Source organism: Podarcis raffonei, chromosome 7, assembly GCF_027172205.1.
Source record: "Podarcis raffonei isolate rPodRaf1 chromosome 7, rPodRaf1.pri, whole genome shotgun sequence".
Taxonomy (NCBI): domain Eukaryota; kingdom Metazoa; phylum Chordata; class Lepidosauria; order Squamata; family Lacertidae; genus Podarcis; species Podarcis raffonei.
Genome location: NC_070608.1, coordinates 57137501 through 57154837, shown reverse-complemented (window position 1 = coordinate 57154837; position 17337 = coordinate 57137501). Strand labels below are relative to the sequence as shown.

The window sequence follows — 17337 nt, the reverse complement described above, 5'->3', positions numbered from 1 at the left end:
TGCAAGAGAACATAACCTTTCATATTGTGTAAACAGTTGCTTAATTGGTGTGATATTTTCAAGAACATCTAGCACTCAGGCATCAAACTCAAAAAGGTTGGAGAACCAAAATCTCTCAACCTCAACCCTGCACAGGGGTCACACACAAACTTCCCAATTTTAATGGTGAGCCAGTAACAGATCAGTGGCTAACTTATAAAAATAGCCCACAGACAACACCAGCCACACTTACTTCACAACTCTTTCATAAATTGCTTCTAAAAATTCCAGTTTCCACTTCCCTACCATCTAAAACTTCTTTCAAGATGCCATTGCTTGCCCTTAAAAAAGCAAAGAAGCAGGAGCAGCAGGTCCCCAAATCTGAGTATTGCCCAGCAGTTTGGATCAAGCATTGCAGAGACTCAGAGCCTCTTTAAAAGCCCCTTGGGTCTTAATGTTTGACAGCCCTACAGCAACAGCAATGATGTAGCTCCTTATCCAGTCCATAGGAACAAAGTAGTTCTTCCAGGAGAGCAAGATGGTAGGTGGTATAAGTATAAAGAACCTTTACGAATTATCTAAATCAAAGGTGGGGAACTTCTGGCCCTCCAGGTGTTGCTGACAACAATTCCCCCAAAGTTACTACTAACTATATGCATAATGAGATACGTACGTGCAAACCTAATTAATCACACAAATCCAGTGACACATCTAATGCAGAAAATGCCACTAATCTAGCCATTAATTATTCCTTGCAAGTGATAGCTTTCCTTCAGTAAGCATACTGGACTCTTATTAAAAGTTAGCACCCTCTTATGTTATTTCCTGGGAAATACAAGCTCAGGGGTACACGGTATGATTGGTTGAGATGTCTGTTTGAATCTGCTACAACTCTGTGGCAGGAAATTTAATTGATGTGAACCCTGACAACTACTCATAACCTTTGTATTTTATTTAATATTACCTTGCTCATTCCTGGACACCAGTGAAAACCCCGTTACAAACCCGCTGATAAGCTCCTTCGCTATAAGTAAACCCTCATTTCCCCAGGCTGATCAGCCTTTTGGGACATATCCAGAAAGCTGCTCCGCGTCTTCAAGATGCTCTAATACCATCGACTGCTGCTGGAGCTCGCTTCTCTAGCTTTAGCCATTATCCTTTCATTGCCTCTCTCATCCCCATTTCCCTGCCTATGATCTGTGTTTGTTATTTTTTTGGATCTAGTATGGGTACCACACAGGAAGGCACAAATCACTGTCTATCTAAATAAGAATGGTTTTTTCCCTACTTTTAAGACTATGAGGGTTCTTGAGAACCTGAAGAATATATATTTGGCCTTGGGGTTGGCTTGGTGGCACTGCAGAATCCTCTAAACCTAACTGTGATGGTGCACAACATGTTGCAATGAAATCCACTTATCAGCTTTCCTGTATTCAACTGTATGCCAAGCCTCTTGTGTCCTTCTACTTTTCGTATGTCATAGATCTTGCTCATTTACAGCTCTTGCAAAAGCTGAATCTCAGCTATCTGCAAGTGATCCCTTCTTCCAAGTCAGTCTCCAACCCCCCTTCTCCTGGTGCCCAGTCATTAGTATCCAGCCACCACTCCTCAGTGTCCAGACAGTTCCTGACATCTAGTGATGGAGTTGACATCCGTTCTATCCTTAAGTCTTTTCTAGTCAACTGCTTTCATTGTAGCAAACCTGTGACTGCGAAAAGCAAAACATCATGTGTGTATATGTCCTCCTACTCAATTTTTTACATCTGAATTAGTGCCACTATGGCATCATATATGCAAAAAACACAGATGTGTGTTCACTCTGCTCATTATCACTCTTTCCTTCCCTGAAGTGGGTGTGAGAGGGTAGATGACAGTCTGGCATAACTATATTGTTAAGAACATATCTGTAAGAACATTGCTATGCCTTTCACTCAAAAGAGAGACTTATCTAGATATTACTGAGAAGTGCTTTTCTCAAAGGAAGAGTATTCCTGTTCTAGCTGTCTTCATTCATCACTCCTGTGATGAAAGAATAGTGAGTTACATAGGAGGATTCATAAGGAACAAATTCTCTCAGAGAGAATATATGTTCATATGGAGGCTCTCCAGTTTCTAATAGTTATGGAACGACTGGATATTATAAAGCATTCCCAAAACATGTAGAAGTGGAAGTGACATGAGCATTTCCAACGGATTCTTGCTCTTATTGTGGATGCCCAGGATAATAAGCCTGTGGTCTGCATTAATCTCATAAAGTGGTACCCCTGGTTTTCTTCATGCAAAGCTTAACATATGTTAACTCCAGATTAATTTTAAACACAAACCTCCACTGTTAACACATTAGTCCCTAATACAGGGCTTCCCCAGAAGATTATGAATTCCATTACTCTCTGCATCTGTTCAACTATTACATGTGCTAAGTATCTCATTTGGTCCACACAGCCGCTAAAATGTTAATTACAGCACTCAAATGCGAGCGTATACATTAGTAAATAACTGTGCTTGGAAGATGGTTTGTGTTTGTTATAATTGAATACTGTGGTTGCTGTCAGGAAGGGCAGGGAAGTTGCAGTATCAGACTCTAGATGTCAAAAACATTCAATACATATTGCCAAATATCTTTTTCTTTCTTTTTGTTGTTAGGAACTTCTTGTGCCCTCGAGAGACTAAAATGTCATGCTCAGCTGCCCTTGGAAAACACACTGCAAAGAGTCCCCCACCCCAAGTAATGGATGACGCCTTTCTGTCAAACTTATATGTGATTCAAGTCCAAACAGCCTGGCATTTTGGGTAATGGATGCTATAATTAAAATGTGAGTCCTAAAGAACCTGTTGTTTTAGTGGGTGTTTTTAGTAATGGCTTTGTTCTACATGAAGATAAAAACTCGCTAACAAAGGAATTAATGTATTGCTTTAATAGGCTGCACCCTGAGTTAAGTTTTAAAATTTATGAGTTCTCTGCAGCATTGTTCTTTAAACAATGGTATTGTCAAATGCAACCAGTGAGAAGATTAAAGTTCTCCCAGCAGATTAAGTACAAATTATCTGTCCTCCTGTTTCAGCATCATTTGTTCATTTATCACATAACGTCTAGTATTTCTGGTCAGTGTCAATATGCTCTGCATCCTTGCAGTTAACAGATGTCTTCTCTTGTCGAATGAATTACTTTATGTTTCACGCACTGGTGGCCGCAGATGTGTCACTATAGCAACATCATTAATTTCAGATCTTACCGGAAACATGCACTCCAATCAAACCTAATTATACCACATTGCTTTCTTGTCCCACAATAAGGAAACTATAATGCAATTATTGGGATACTTCATTTTCTATTCTGCTGTGGCAAATGAGAGAGCCACTGTGATGGACGCTTCTTGTCAAAAAGCTTATTGATGAAGCACAAACCCAATTTACAATCATACAAAGGACTACCTTGCAATTATGTTAGTAATGTAATGCTCCTTAGACTCTACAAATAATACTTAATCATTTCAAGAGAAGCTAGAGCCACCGTGTTTTGCAAGCTATTTTCATTATTCTCTTCTCATTTTCGATACAGGGAACCCCACTTTTGGGATGGGGTTAAGTGGGACAACCCCATCAAAATATCATTAACCTGAGTGGTCTTTTTTTAAAAATCACAATAATTTGTTTTAAGTTGAACATCCACATTTTAATGGTGAAACAGTACACATTATTGCACAAGCCAAGTATCTTTTAAACTACTGTGGAAATGCAGAAGTACATATTTGCAAAGGACTTAAACCATGGCCACTCCAAGGGATGAGTGTTATTCATATCAGTTTAAATACAAAACAGCAATGACCAACAGCATGGGAGATTTTGTTTGAAATTCTGGGCAAGTCATTTTCATTTTCAGTCATCCCCTGTAAAATGGAACAGTAAATCTATCTCATAGGGCAAACAAATAATTATTGTGAGCATTTTTAGCATAAAAATGGTATCTCCTTTTTCTACATATTACCCTTCTGTATCCACAGAGAGGCAAGGGACGTTTTTCTCTTTTATTGGACTTTGGTCATAAACACATAGTTAAAACATTAGCTTAACTTAAAGTAACAGGTGTTCTATCAAGGTAACCGATCTTACAACCTTTAGACTGGGGCACCCAAATCAGGAAATATGTCAACAGCACTAATTCTATAAATAACATTCATTCACAGAATACAATTAAAAGTTGTACCTGTTTTATCAGTCAGTAGATACACCAGACGACCTAGTTCTTCAGGTATGGTGCTTGTTCGAACAACTGTTCCAGGTATATTGTCATCTTTCATAATCATCCATCCATAGGCTGCTTTGCCCATATCTAGGTTCACACGTAAACTGAAAAATACACATATGTCCCTCTTGTGTTTAACAACTTCACTCTTTATGACAGTAAACAAAACGTTAAACCAATAGCGGAGTTTATCTAAATAAGCAATTGATGGTCCTATGAGCTAGAGCTTTATATCAAGAGGCAAGAGTGTTTAAATTGTATTAAAAATAGTTTGAAGAGCTAGTTATGCTTTAATCACTCAATTAACTGTGGATGCAACCCAGGAAAATTTTCTTCCTGACTCTCACAGAAATCAGGATTTAGGCACATCTAATCTTTCCTTTTATCAGTAGATTATTCAATTTAGTGTTTGTGCTTGACATTTCAATCTTAGACCACTGCACTGATATATTTTCTGGTTAAGCTGTAGCAAGGTCCTGGTTCATAAAGGCATTGTGGCAGATGAAAATCCTGAGCGCATATATATATCTATCTATCTATCTCACAATAAACACATTTTCAGTTTTTAGCATGTTTGCATACACAATCACAATGCTGCAAGTGCGCAGTTCACCAAAACAATTAGCCTCTTGTCACTCTGCCCACACATCCCTCCTTAAAAACCTACGTTGGCTTTGTGTGTACATGTGGATCCACCACAAACTCCTTACCCTTCAATGTCTTCCATTGCCTTGTGGCCCTTACCACTCTCTCTTATATCCTCTCATGTCCCTTCTTGTGGTTTCATTCATCCAGTACCACAAACTTCAGCCTGCTGAAGGTTTCCTGCTCCCTGAAACAACTCTACCTTTTCTTGCCTGGTATTGTGTCTTAAAACATTTGCATGCAACCACCTTACTTCCTTCAAATACTGACTAAAAACCTCTGTCTTCTATGACGCTTTTGTCACAAACCCTTATCTACTATAACTATACCTAAGTTTGTATAATTGGAAACCATATATTATTCCCTTCTAACCCTTGCATTTGTATTCACACCTCATGCTGTTCTTTACTTTGCACTGAATTTTACATTGGTGCTTTAGATTTGCAAAACACTGTGCACGCTGATGGCATCATATTAAATAGCCTTTTCCTCGCACGATACTGTAGCAAATGTAAGTTATTAACAAGTATCTTCTTAAAGCAATGCTCTCCTTTGAACCTACTGTTTATTAAATTAAATAGAAGCAGAACATATATATTAAAATGGACAGGTATAGCATAATTACTGTTGTCTATCCTCTGGTAACTTCTAGGTTAGATTACTCCAACTTGTTATAGGTAGAGCCGTCTCTGAAGACGGTTCAGAAACTTCAGTTGGTGCAGAATTCAGCACCCAGTCAGTCAGTTTTATTGCACATAGCCAAAGGCTGCCGCAATGTACACAGAATCATTCAACAATTAAAAGAAAATATACTGGATTGATACAAAAAACTTAAAACATTTATGTTATCAAGACACTACCTACTCTAAACAGAGCTATAAAAGTACCTTAATATACAAATTAAGACATTAAACAGAATTCAGCACCCAGGTTCCTCACTAGGATAAGATGGTTTGAGCAAATAACACCAATTCTGGCCTGACTGCACTGGCTGCCAGTTAATTTCCGGGCCCAATTCACAGTGTTGGCTTAGACTTATAAAGCCTTAAATAACTCAGGACCACAATACCTCAAGGACAGGCTTTTCCCATATGAACTGACTCAGACCCTGCAATCATCATTTGAGGCCCTTGTTCGTGTGCCAGCTCCACAAGAGTTCTGGAGGAAGGCAACATGAGAACGGGCCTTTTCTGTGGTGGCTCCCCACTTGTAGAATGCTTTCCCGAGGGATGAAACGGGTAGGAAGAGTGACTGAGGGAAGACATTAAAAACCCAAAGCTCTTCCTGTCAAGTTCTGCCTACTGACATGAATGACAAGTAGTAGCAGAATAGCAATGAATGTTCATTGCTGAAAAGATGAGAATGATTGGAAGCTAACGTGCCAGATGCATATACTGTACAGAAAAAAGGGCAACTTTATAACCAACATTATATGCCCATGCACACTTTGGGATATGTCTAAAACTGAATGCATATTTTCGTCTCTCACCAATCTTCCCTACAGTAAGCCTTAGATAAAATGAGAGAAGCATTTATAGATATCCAACACTCGTGCCCATTAGGGACCCTTCGTGGTCTATAAAAACATTTTTTCCTCTTGGTGCTAGCATTATCATGGCATCAAGCTGTGTTAATGTTCACTGCTTGCTTTAAAAACAAACAAACAAAAAACAGAATGAATGTGTGTTTACACACTGGAAACTTTGAGTACACAGCTTTTAAAGACCAAGATAAATAAGGGTTCACTAAATGGCAACCCATTCCTGAGTGGGCAATCTTGATGGCATTTTCCTTAAAAGAACAGGGGAGCACCTCACTCTAAAGAACCAACATAAATATAAAACAGATCCCTTAAAAATATAGATCAGGGAGTGGGTGGAAGTGTTATGTAATTTGTCCCTAATGATAGTTCTGGCAACAGCTAATAATTGAAATTGGGTCAATTAGGCACAATATATATGGGCAGGTTTGGAATTCTTGGTTCTGTATTAGACTGCTTAGATGTAGCAGGAAGCAAGTTTTCTGATATCAGAAACAAGCTGCAGGATTGTGTGTACTCTAACCATTTGCTTTGAAATCCCCCGCCACTTGTCTCTATTTATGCAATGGCATTCTATAGAGCCCATACAATTGAAGAGAACATGTTACCTGCATGGGGGAAACAGCATTTCCCCAGCCACAAAATATCACACTCTGAGCACTGGGCAAATATAACTGTAAAAGCGCAACAATGAGAAAGAGTGTCAGGATTCCGCGCAACAACTAACTGTGCAATTACTGTGCTAAAAAAGTCCTCTGGAAAGGCCCTAAGATAATGTTCTGTTATTCTGTTAGTCACTACCTTGCCAGCTTTGCAGAATGCTGATCTCCTGATGGGCTAATAGTATCCTTTCACCCGATGATTTACTTAGAATAGTTTTGTAGTGTCATGCACAATAACTTCCAGCTGCCTTTAGCCCAAATAAAATTCCTTAGGGGAGCTGTGATAGAAATATTTGACCTGTAGTAGCAAAAGAACTAAAAGGGAAGCAAATAAAACTATTTCTTTCCAACTTTGTTTGCTTTATTTCATTCTGCTTACTGATGCCCAAAACTTGATGTATGGTGCATGAAACACTCATAGATGCTTGATTCCATACCTGCAATTGCCAACTTCACGTGATTATTATGACCATGTGGTTAAGCATCACAACAGCATTGCAATAACTATTAAATCTTTGGGAAGTCTTAAATACCTCCCCAAAGCAGCATTTTCTAGATTCTAATGGAGACAAAGCCTTGTGGCAACACATTTTCATGATGCAGAAACTGGCAACTCAAAAGTAATGCCAATACTATGTTACCTAGTAAGATGTAATCTAAAGGAAACTGTGCATCATAATTACAGTCTGAAAAGTGTGGTCAGAGCATTGTCAGCTGAGTTAAAATGAAAATTGTCACTGAAAACCCATCATTTCAAATGCATAATGCCAGACTCAGGTAGAGCAGGGAGGATACCCATGGTCTGGCAGTCTGCTCTTGATCTGTGAATTGTGGTTCTTCTATATCCCTGAAGTGCCAAATCAAGAATTTCAAATACTGCTCGTGTATATGGCCTCCATTTCTGAATTTGTGATAACAGAATATGTGATTTAACTTTAGAGAGACACTTGATAGTTTAACAAACACAAACTTGTTTTCTTTATCTGGATACTCCTAACGCTTATAAAACTTTTTTTTTTAAGGGACAGGAAGTCAGACCAAGAATTGATGTATTAAAATGATTAGCATAGAGCTTCCCACATCTCTAGACACACAAAATTACAGGCACAAATATACAGATTTATTTGTAATGATTAACCAAAGGTAGCAAAAAGTAGCAAGCCAATTTACTAAGACAAGTTTTACTAAGACAAAAATAAAGCTCTAGTCATCATTATGGTACCAGACCTTATTTCATATCATGCCTTACTTTCCAGAAATAGGTCCAGTGTGAATTATTTTTACAAATGAAATTCCTATTCCAGAACAATAGTTATTGAAGAAAACATATGTTTGGGTTTCTTTTAAAAAAAAAAAAGCCCTAAAACCTAACCAAGCCATGTTTGTTCCTGTGAATCAGCAGTTTCCTACTAAGATCTACTCAGAGTAGACCCAATGAAATTAATAAACCTATGGCCATTAATTTCAGTGGGTATATTCTGAGTAGGAATAACTAGATCCAAAGTTACATGTCTGAAGAGTAGCTACTGCCTTTAGTCATCCAGTTTGCAGCACTGCTGCTCCTCCCATCTTCACCGGTCACACCAGAAAAAGTCTTGGAACTTTAAAAGGAATGAACTTCTAAAATGAGATCTGGTGGAAGTTAAAGCTTTGTGTAAATCACAACTACTACTTTGTCGCTCCTGATTTTTAATCCCACTTGTGTGAAGCCTAGTTACTAAGCAGTTTAAGGGAAAGATACACGCTGAAAGACACACTATTTCAAAGGCATTTTCTTTATAAGTTCCAGTGCTAAACCATGGCACAGAAAAGAGGTATTGGGTAATAATCCAATATGCTCATTCACCCAAATTAGACCCTCTTTAGATTACTTTTATATGCATTCAATTATTTGTGCCCTTCAGGGTACATTTAGCTCTTGGACCAATTTTTTCACCAGATAGTGTAAGACTAAGAAAATGGGGTTGGCGTCAGCGAGGAATACCTTGGCTAAAGAATTGACCCAATGAAGCCAAGGAGTCTGCTAACACTTTTGTCAAACAGCTACAGAGGTAGAAGAATTCTAATCAGATCGTGGTCCATGCATGTCTTAAACCTGTTTTATTCTAGGTTTCTGCAACTCCTGTGGACAGAGGAAAATGACTCATCACTTAGATCACTGTCCAGTTTGGCTATCTGCAGCTTTGTTATATACAGCAAGAATCTGTGTTGATTGTTTTTAATGTGCTGGTCACTCCTGTCACACCAGGTCTACAATTAGAGCTAAAAGGAATAATATCAACCAGTAGCATAAGTTACCTTTAAGTAGTCCAGAGTGATTTTTTCTACTGAGAAATATTCCACCAAGGTAAAATGTTTTAAATGAAAGCTGGTTTTGCAAATTACAAGATCACAGTAATGTCTGTTCATTCCTTTGTTTTGCATAACTAAATAGTTAATAAATTGAACTATTCAGAAGACATCTTATTTACTTGTGATCTCAAGCATAATCCACAACATATTTAACTTTAAAATATAGAGGGGGCCAATAACCTAACACTAAAGATATCTAAATAGGAGGGTAAAAAATGTTTTCATGCACAATGCTTTAACTAGAAGAATGGGATAAATTATGAATGCCTGAATAAAATCAAGCAAGCCTTTAAAATACACAATGTATTTTCTGATATACAAATATTACACCCTTTAAAAAGCATTAATGCAAGTAATATGATTATTACATGGAATATTTCAGCTAGATTTAACATTATACAAACAAGTACAACAGAATGGTTTTTTGGTACAGTGATCTCTTCAGTATCTGCAGATTTGCTGGTACCTTCTACTACAGCTTCCTGATAAGATCAATTTCCCACACAATGAGAACTGAAGGTACAGGTTTTTTTGTTTTTTTAAAGCTACATTTAGTGAAATTAGACATCTGTGTTTCTCTCTTGTTCTTATACGTACCTGATAGGGATTATGTAGGAAAAAAGAAGAAGAAATCGAAAAAGGTTGCGGTACCATGGTCCCACAAATCCTTGCAAGGTTACCATAACAATGGAAAGTGCAACTAAAGCCAAGAACAGTGCTTTGGTCAGTTGATTCAGTTCAAGATCCAGCAGGCCAACCTAAAGGAAGCAACATAAATTCAGAAATTATTAGGCTGTACAAATACTTCTACAATGTTATACTTATATACAGTATAAAAAAATAGAAAAAACAGCCACTCCTTTTGCAATCTGAGATTTCTGAGCCAATCTCGATGTGAGTGACTGTGAAGGTGAGAAAAGTCGGTTTCAGAACAATTACTCAGTCAATACTATTTTCAAGCTTCGAAGCCTATACCCTATCACTTCTGAGGGTACTTCAGAAATGTTTTCCCAAGAGTAGCATAGATGTTACACTCCCCACGGTAAATTCTGTGTAACCATAGCCCTCTTTGGGCATTGTTTGCTCCTGAATATGTCATCGAAGGTGCAAGGATTGGACCATGCTGGATGGCCCCTGTCTGCAACATCACATGCACTTCTCCTAACGTCTGTGTTCACAGCACAAATATCTGTAAGGATGGGCCATTTGTGCATCATTGTATACATGGAGGTTCCACCTACAACTAGAACTTGGACAGTTAGGATCCCAGATCCTGAGGAAACCTTGGCGCGTAGAACTATATGTGTGAAGGCACCTTCCCTGCAGATGTTCATTTTTATGGAAGTATACTAGGGAAAGAACACATGACATCTGGAGCTGGTTTGGCCATCAACCCGCATGGAGGGTGGTGGCTGAAGAATCTGGAAAGTACCAGGTCAGGGAAGACTTCTGTAAACCATGAAAAAGTGCCAACCGTGTGACAAGTCTTTCAATTTGCAACTCAATTTGCTAGTGCTGTATGTACTGCATGATATTAGGAAGATAACATTTTGTGGCAACTAATTCAAATTTTGTAATCAGAAAGACCAAATTGCCTTTATTTATTCTAATTGTGCATGTTTGCATGAGGTGCTCCTTACATAATTTAATACATAGATTTTGCTATTCTGGTTCTATTGGTACTAGGAGGGGGGAGAGAGAGAAAAATGCAGAGCACTGAAGCATTGTTCCTGAATACTGGATATCTTATTCCATCTCCCTCAACACTAATTCTTCTGAGATTTCAAACTTTGCTTGTACACTTTCAAACATTTTGGCTAACACAAAATAATGACATTTTAAAACAACACTGCCAACACATTTTAAAACAACACTGCCAACATGGGTTGCCATGCGTCCTGATTTTCCTCAGACATTTTGCCAGGACACTGCTTCCAACTGCAGTATTCAGGGTATGTCTGGGAAATTCTGGACGTATGGCAACCCTATGTTTATTCCTATTAGTATTTTAATATTTTTTAAATGAACAATGAAAAAAATCATAGGAAATTGAATTCTGTGTTTTAGCTGCATTTTTTAATTTTCACAATTGCACAACTATGGTTTTAGCCTTCTGATAAAGTAGTTTCTACCCATATATTTTGGGCATTGTTACATTGTTGTTTTAAAACTGTTTTATTAGATTGTTATGTTGTATAATTATATGGTTGCAAGCAACCAGCCCTGGGACCTTATGGTGAAGTACAGGTAAGAAATCTCTTAAACAAACATTTACTCAGAGCATAAGAACTAAGGTGAACCTAGACAGCATGGAAGGCTCTCAGTTTCTGGATTTAATTTGTAACTGGGCAGGCCTCCTCTTCTATGGCTGTTGTTCCCCTGAAAGCAGTCTGAAACTATCATAGGAGATAGTTCCCTACTCACTGTCACACTGAAGCTCTCAGCCTTTGCTTCAGCTACCCCTATTCATCCCAAAGGCATGCATCAAAGTGTGACAGATGTAAATCTAAAAGGCAAAAAAGTTGTTTTTTTATCTTGTTTTCAGATATGGCCAAGGCCATAGAACTCAATAAAAGAAAATGAGCACTAAATGAAGGTAAAATTTCCCCCTACACACCGGTATTAGTTTAAATCTTTGCTTTAGAAAGCATTTGAATTTAAACCTTACTGAATTCAAAGATAAAAATGAAAAGAAAAAAGACTACAGTAATTAAAAATTGCTCCACAGTCCTTTACCATTTATATTTCAAATACCTCCATTTCAAAATCAAAGGTTCATATTGGCACAAGGAGCCCTTCAGACCAGTGTAATACTTTGATTGGCTCTTCTAGATGACACTATGGCGACAGCTGGCTAATTATCTCTGAGGGAAATATTCCTGATAAGAAAACTCTTTAGCTCCCGTCAGAGAGACAAACACGGTACAATACTTCAAGAGGAAAAACAATTTGTTTAAGAATTATATTTAAAATACTTTTGGAAAATTCCAACATTCTTGCTTGTCTGTGGGCTGTTCCTTCCCTTGAGAACTAGGCAGCTGAAGACCACAGTGGCTGATTTATCAGCTGCATTTAAAAAGCAGCACAACGAGGACAAATATCTTGCAATTTCCGCTGCTTCAACTACTACATAGTTTATGCTTGAATTATTGAGAAAAATAGGTTTCTGGATTAAAATGAAGAAAAATTAAGCCAGGGAAGTAGAGCATGTTTCAAAGCCCAGATCTTTTTGCATTGACAAAGGCAGTCTAAGTTTCAGGCCTCGCTGAGGATCAGATGAAGTCATTATTCATTCAGTCAGGGAAAAAAGACTCAATTACCTCAACCTAAAGATGCTATCAATGAATGCAAAGTGCATATTTTACTCTATTCATCCAAATCCCATTAAAAAGTGAAAGGAATGATTTAATCTGGCCTTCTAGAGTTGGTCTTTTTTTTGTAATAAAATAAAGAATCACTGTCTTGCAATATGCATAACCAGTACCTCACACTTTTCTTGCTGCATCATAGCACTGAAAGACTGTAAAAGCCAAGACAAAACCTGACAGAAATGAATACAAAGTTTCCTTTGAGAAATGGCATTTATGGGCCCAAACATTATACATAGCCCACTGGATACACATATGTAGATAACCAAAAGGATAAAAACTTTCCTAATTGATGAAGACAGATTTGGATGCTAGCTTAGGGTCTATTCAATAGGCTTAAACAACTTTTAAAACAAACTGCAAAAAGTTTGAGAGGTAAACACTTTTTCAACTGCTCCAGCAAATTTGTCTTTTCGGCTAAAGTGATTGGCTATGCATGGTAACTTTTCTCCCATGGTCATATGTCTATCGCGTTACCTTATCATTTTTATGTACACACAAAAAAACCTGTGCTCTAATACATGTTAAAAGGGAAAAATAAATGTAAAACTTGTAAGCTGTTTATCTCCATGTCTTGTGTTGTCTTTCTAAAGAGAAGGAATTCATCTTTTTATGACTAAAAACCTGTTATCCTATTTAAAATTACCATAAACAACATAAAAGACTTCATTCGTAAATAGATTTAAATTTTATTCTGAGTATTCTTAATAGTTATTACAATTTTCAATGCCTATAGAACAATTTTCCTTATCAAAATATTTTGTTTTGTTTCAAACAACTGTGATGACAAAGTCGTATATGCCACTAGAAATTTTAATCTCCCAGGGAAAATTTGTACATAATGTTGAAGACAACCACAATAGTTTTGCAAAGGGGCTGTTCCGGGATAATGAACGCAATAATTGCCTGTATAATCTAAAATGCTACTAATGGCAACAATCACATATCCATTTAGCTTCTCTTTAATTTATGTAGCAAGTTTTAAATAGCTAATCGTTCTCAGCCAAATAATGGTTTATACCAACAATAAAGGGTAAGTATGGCATTGTCCTGCTTAAACAAGAAAATATCAGTTGTCTTATTTGTTTAATTTTCAAATCACTGAATGACTAAGGGTTCTAATCTCTGAAATGTAGTGCTATTATGATATGTCACTGAAAAACAGCACAAAATAAAATAATTACTTGTTTTTGTGCGCAATAAAGAGGAACATGCAAAGCATTTAAAATGAAAGTATACTGCAATAAAACAGCATTATAAAGAAAATTTTATTAATATTCCTAATAACTGTTTAAAAGTAAAATAAAAACTATCGTAAGTCGTTTTTTAAATGGATAGCTTTAACAATGCAACTTTTGCAATGTAATACTTTTTGACAGGCAACCATTTTTAATTACAACATGATTCTCAAAATCCAACACCACTACAGTGTCCCGAGTGCTTTGAGGAGAGAAGCTAGGCAGCCTTATTCACTAAGTACTTAAAAGGTCAGCAGGAGATCCAAAGAATGTTAGTGCCATTCCACCCTAATACAAGAACTAAAGGAGTAATCCGCCTACTCTCATTTGAGATTCTGATTAATAACATGCAGCGACTCTCAACCATATTTGCATTGTAACATCCAATGATAGTTTGATTATTAAAACTGAATTAAGCATAAATGATGCTTATGAATGCTTTACTTTTCAAAGTTAATACTCAACAGAAGCCAACATACAATGCAGTTGACCAGACAAATGGTTAGACACTGGTTTTCTAGTTTCCATTTGATCTCATTTTCAATTTTAAATATTATAGATTATACAAGTCTGGTGTTCAATTAGAGAAAAAGTATCTATAGAGTAATAAGTTTTAATAATGTTTGCATAGTGTATAGTATAGTGCAACAGAAAAACTGTAAGTGATCTGCAAATATGTTTTACAATAACCTAATTGCATGAAAAATATTTCTCTTTTTTGATTGCCAGTTTTAATTTGTGCGTCTTCAAATTATTACAATTTTGAAGTCTAAAACTCTGATTCCTGTCAGATCAACTGACAAAGTTTATTGATTAATCTGACAGCTCTCATACAAAACAAAGTCTTCTACTGATCGGGTAGTAAAATCTGCAAAAACTAACATTAAGATTATAATGCTAATTAACAAAATGAATGACAATTACTTCTTTGTGCATCTCTTCTATTTAACTCTTCTCACTTCATGCTTGGTTGATACAAAACAATATGTAAATTTACGCACAACACCTCATGTACAGTCCAAAAGCTCTGTCTGTCTTTTGATGAGTAAATTCAAAAGCAAAGGAAAAGACCTAAAATAAGAATTCCATGGGGGGGGGAATCTATTTGTCATTGTCTGTATTTTGCCCAAGGCTTCACAATTATTTAATCGCAAGGGAAAGCAATAACTGAGCATGGGAATGCTTCCCAAAGAAGTAAAAAGCTGTTGCAAGTCTTCTAATATTTGTACAGGATAACAATTGACTGCTCATGGAAGGTAAAATTTTAATAATTTCGCACTTGATTTCAAGAAGCTAACGATGCAGAAGAACCTGAATGTGAAAAACAACAACTAATAACAACTTTGGCACTGAGAACTGAAATTTAAGTAAATTGTTCAAATGATCATCTTCTAGGAAACATTTTAAAACATCTCTAATCAACAATTATAGTTCAGTTTAATTACCAAATGGACACTGCAGTAGTATTTTGTCTATCTTGAACTAAGTCTAAGTTGCATAGTACTAACATTTAAATAATATGAGATATTTGGTTTGTAAGGAAATGTTGCATTTATCTATGTACAGACTCTAAAGAACAGCTTTTTGGGGAAGTACAAACACATGGTTTTAGTATGGCACCATTACTTTGGATGACATATATTAAAATACACTGAAGGCATGCAAAGATCTATTGGCAGCAATATGTGAAATATGTATCTTCACAATTCTGACTGCCGGATAGTTTCACAAACAAATGTTTTAAAATACTTTGCAAGAGTAACAAAATGTCAAGATCCAACTTCATAGCAGCAGCTGCCATTTCTTAAATTTCTTGCAAATTATTTTGTTTTCTGTATTAAAATGTAAAATTTTATCATGTCATAAAACTGTAGTGCCATTTATAAGTAATGTTGTTAATGATACAAACAGGCATAGCCCAATTCAGACAGCAGAGGGCACTCAAGAACGATGTTAACTAGTTTAAACTGCAAAGTCTCTCATAAAGCGAGCAACTTTTTCTTCCATTTGGATTCTTCACAACCACAGCCCAAGGGAAATATCACTATCTGAAATGTTTTACAGTACACTTTGTTATTCAAGAGAACTCTGTTGTCAAACTGTAATATATTGCTATGTATACATGTAGAGACAAGACAGATTTGTGGATATGGTTTTGACATGTGCAATACCTTCTTTTTCTGTGTGTAATATATCTTCTCTTGCCATTTGCCCTTCACAGTCTCAAATACTTCCCCATGTATTCACATATATGCACATTCACACAGATGCACACTCAAAAAATATTCACTCCTCACATAACTACTGCCTACTCCTCTCAGCTCCATATCTGCATCAGCACACAGCCTGACTGTTCCTATACTTTGTACAGTGGTACCTCTGCTTGCGAACAGGATCCGTTCTGGAGCCCCGTTCGCAACCTGAAAGGAACACAACACGTTTGTGCACATTGTGATTCGCCGCTTCTGCGCATGACATCATCTTGCACATCTGCGCGTGCGACGAAACCCGGAAGTAACCCTTTCCAGTACTTCTGGGTTGCCATGGGACACAACCTGAAAAGACGTAACCTGAACCAAACGTAACAAGAGGTATGACTGTATATATATATATATTTAAAAACAAGCAATTGAAATGTTCCTTAACATTCCATAACATGTTGAGTCAACATGTCATTTAAGCAGCTGATGCCAAAATTCCCACAGAAAACAGCAGTAGGTGTTCCAAAATTAGTTTCCTTCTTGTGTTGAGTTTATCTTCTTTTTTGTGGGGAAATAGCAGAACTATTCCAGCCAAGTAACCTTCTTGAGCTTTTTCTGTTATCTCGTTTGGAAACTGCCGTTACACACAAGTGGGGCTTAACTTTCAAGAACAGCTGTAAGTTATTTCTCTGAAGTACAACACTGCAAATCTAACTTCTATAAGATAGAACTTTGCAAAGCAAAACACGGTAGGTAGGTTTAGGAGTGCAAAGACTGTAGATCAGTATCTATTAGTAGTTTAGCAAAATTCTGAACAAAAAGGCTCCCTGCCCCTCACCACAATCCAGCTGCCGAGATGATGTGTAAAGGGGGAAAACCAAGAGTACATTTGTGTGTGAGAGGACTATGTGCTCAGTTCTGGGACTGAAAACAAATTCCTGGGCTAAGCATGTGCTCAGAGGACCCATTCCTTAATTCTAGGAGTATGTTGTCACCCATCTCCATTCCAGCTACCATTTTACACCTGACTGGTTGGTGGACCTCAGGGTTCTAGTAAAAAAACATCCTGCAAGGCAGAAGTCTGTATGCCCAGAGTCTAGAAAGCAAGT

At 37.1% G+C, this 17337-nt stretch overlaps 1 protein-coding gene across 6 annotated transcripts in view; it reads right to left on the bottom strand.

Annotated features, from left to right (window-relative positions):
• ATP9B (ATPase phospholipid transporting 9B (putative)) overlaps positions 1-17337 on the bottom strand; it is a 118446-nt gene that overhangs the window by 29227 nt on the left and 71882 nt on the right. For all 6 annotated transcript variants that reach the window (XM_053396685.1, XM_053396686.1, XM_053396687.1 and 3 more), the window contains 2 exons: positions 10019-10179; positions 4184-4326 (listed from right to left, as the gene is read on the bottom strand). In XM_053396685.1, the coding sequence (XP_053252660.1) occupies positions 4184-4326; positions 10019-10179 (304 nt within the window). The remainder of the gene's footprint in view (positions 1-4183; positions 4327-10018; positions 10180-17337) is intronic.